Source organism: Herpailurus yagouaroundi, unplaced genomic scaffold (genome assembly GCF_014898765.1).
Source record: "Herpailurus yagouaroundi ecotype Mexico unplaced genomic scaffold, PumYag 196, whole genome shotgun sequence".
NCBI classification, from domain to species: domain Eukaryota; kingdom Metazoa; phylum Chordata; class Mammalia; order Carnivora; family Felidae; genus Herpailurus; species Herpailurus yagouaroundi.
The window spans coordinates 30,631,173-30,633,363 of NW_024412427.1; the positions used below are offsets into that span (position 1 = coordinate 30,631,173).

General features: G+C 41.7%; 1 protein-coding gene across 1 annotated transcript; it reads left to right on the plus strand.

The window, feature by feature from the left end:
- The first annotated feature begins 1,225 nt into the window (after positions 1-1,225).
- SCP2D1 (SCP2 sterol binding domain containing 1) lies at positions 1,226-1,948 on the plus strand. Its single transcript, XM_040446779.1, has one exon. The coding sequence runs from the start codon at positions 1,280-1,282 to the stop codon at positions 1,748-1,750; it is 471 nt and encodes a 156-aa protein (XP_040302713.1). The 5' UTR covers positions 1,226-1,279; the 3' UTR covers positions 1,751-1,948.
- The last annotated feature ends 243 nt before the right edge of the window (positions 1,949-2,191 follow it).

Consider the following 2,191-nt stretch of genomic DNA (forward strand, 5'->3'; position numbering starts at 1 on the left):
AGCATCTCTGTGGTACTTTGGCCCAAAATGCATAACCTCAACCTGATCATTAAAAAACATTAGACCCCAATGAGGGACATTTTACAGAATAACTGGCCAGTATTCAAAAGTCTCAAGGTCATTATAGACAAAGACTGAAGAACTCCCAGACTGGAAGGCACTAGGAAGACATAAAAACTAAATTCAGTGCAGGACCCTGGACAAGAAGGTGGATTGTGGACCAGAAAATAGATATTAGGGGGACAATTGGCAAAATTTGAGTATGGTCTGTAGATTAGTTAATAGTATTGTATCTACATTTCTTTCCTGGTTTAGATCATAGTACTGTGCTATGTAAAATATTAACATTTGATTAATATTTGGGGAAATGGGATGCAGGTGATACAGGAAATCTGTACTGTTTTTAGAAACTTTTTCTAAGTCTGACATTATTTACAAATAAACATATACTTGGGTTGTAGAGTCATTCTACCTCTGTTTAAACCTGGCTACCCTACTAACTAGTTGTCTGACTTTGGACAAGTCATTTCATTCCTTGCCTCAGTTTCCCCATCTATAAAATGGGAATAAATATAGTACCTACCTCAGAGGGTTGTAATGAAGATTAAAAATGTTAGTACATGTGCCATGCCTACAACAGTGCCTTCACACAGTAAGGGCTGTATTATTACATGCAATTATCGTGTGAGGTCAGCAGCATCTTCTATTGATCTTAGGGATATTCCTTTCTCCCCCCCTCTCACTGTGCCTATGAAACTTTCTGATGCAAGACCTGGTGCTGATTCTTTCTCTGACCAGCCATTTTTCTCTAAAAGCATTTCCCCTTCCGTCAGCAGCCAGGTAATGCCAAATCCAACATCAGGATCTGTGCATTAAGGATTATCCACTTTTGAAGGAATCAAAATAACTGCTCTCTGAGTTAAGATTGCTACCGGAGATGCCTGCATTGGAAAGACAGAGCTCACATCACCGAAGAACCTTCTGGGGTCCCTTTCTCTTATTCCTAATATGAGGTCCAGAACTTTCCAGACTTGTGAGACTAACAGCCCTGATTGGTTTGAGGGAGTGGTGGTGTGGATATGCCTCACAATTACCTATCTGAGACTTCACCCCACGTCACATTTTAGTATCTGTTTGACCAATAAGACTGCAGCACACACACCGACCTCATTCCTTGCTTGGGCCTTACCTTTGATGTCACAATCTGACTTATAGATATTAATCTGGCCACAGCTGCTCACAAACCAGACGGCAAGGTCAAGAGGAGCAGCACAGTAAGATGTGGAAGAGAATTGACCATCAACCCAAAATCAAAGCAGGGGATGGACCTCAGGCAGCCCAGCTCAAAGAACTGGGTGCAGCTCAGGAACCTGCCATGTCACACGCTCTAGAGCTGTCAGAATTCCAGAGCTTTCCTGTGTTTGAAGACATTAGCCATCACATCAAAGAAGAGGGGGCCCAACTGGTAAAGAAAGTCAATGCCATCTTTCAGCTGGACATCACCAAAGATGGGAAGACCATTCTGCAGTGGACCATCGATCTGAAGAATGGTTCTGGGGACATGTATCTAGGACCTGCCAGGCTCCCAGCAGACACTATCTTCACAATCCCAGAACCCATCTTTATGGAGTTGGTTTTGGGCAAAATGAACCCTCAGAAGGCTTTCCTTGCTGGCAAGTTCAAAGTGAGTGGCAAAGTTCTGCTTGGTCAGAAGCTGGAGAGGGTTTTCAAAGACCGGGCTAAATTTTAAGCATGTAAAATAACGAGGAAATGATCAGAACTTCTCTCCGATTATGTTGAGCGGAAATCATGCTTGAACTGAAGATTAAAGCAAAAATATCCATTATTTTTACTCAAATGCTTCCTATTCAAGTTTGATTAACTTTCATGCTGATGTGTTCATTTTTAGTGAGGGTTCTAGAGCAGTAAAGAGTGTTGGAGTACATCACCTAAAATCTTTGTCTTTTTCTTTTTTTAGACTCATGTATGCTATAATGTGCTAGGGTGAAAGCCATACAGAAAAATGGGTGGTTTTGACAGTTGGATTTAGATGCTTTCACGATTGAGTTCCTGAGAAGTTTGTTTGTTTATGCTTTGGGGAAAGAAGTGCCAACTATCACTGTGTAGGTTTGCATGCCAGTTGGTAACTTGGTTCTTGGAGGAAATTTTAAGTTTGCAGAGCTCTGGGAGG

Excerpts from the sequence above, each read along its gene's own strand:
- SCP2D1 (XM_040446779.1), top strand. The coding sequence starts at position 1,280 with ATGTGGAAGAGAATTGACCATCAACCCAAAATCAAAGCAGGGGATGGA.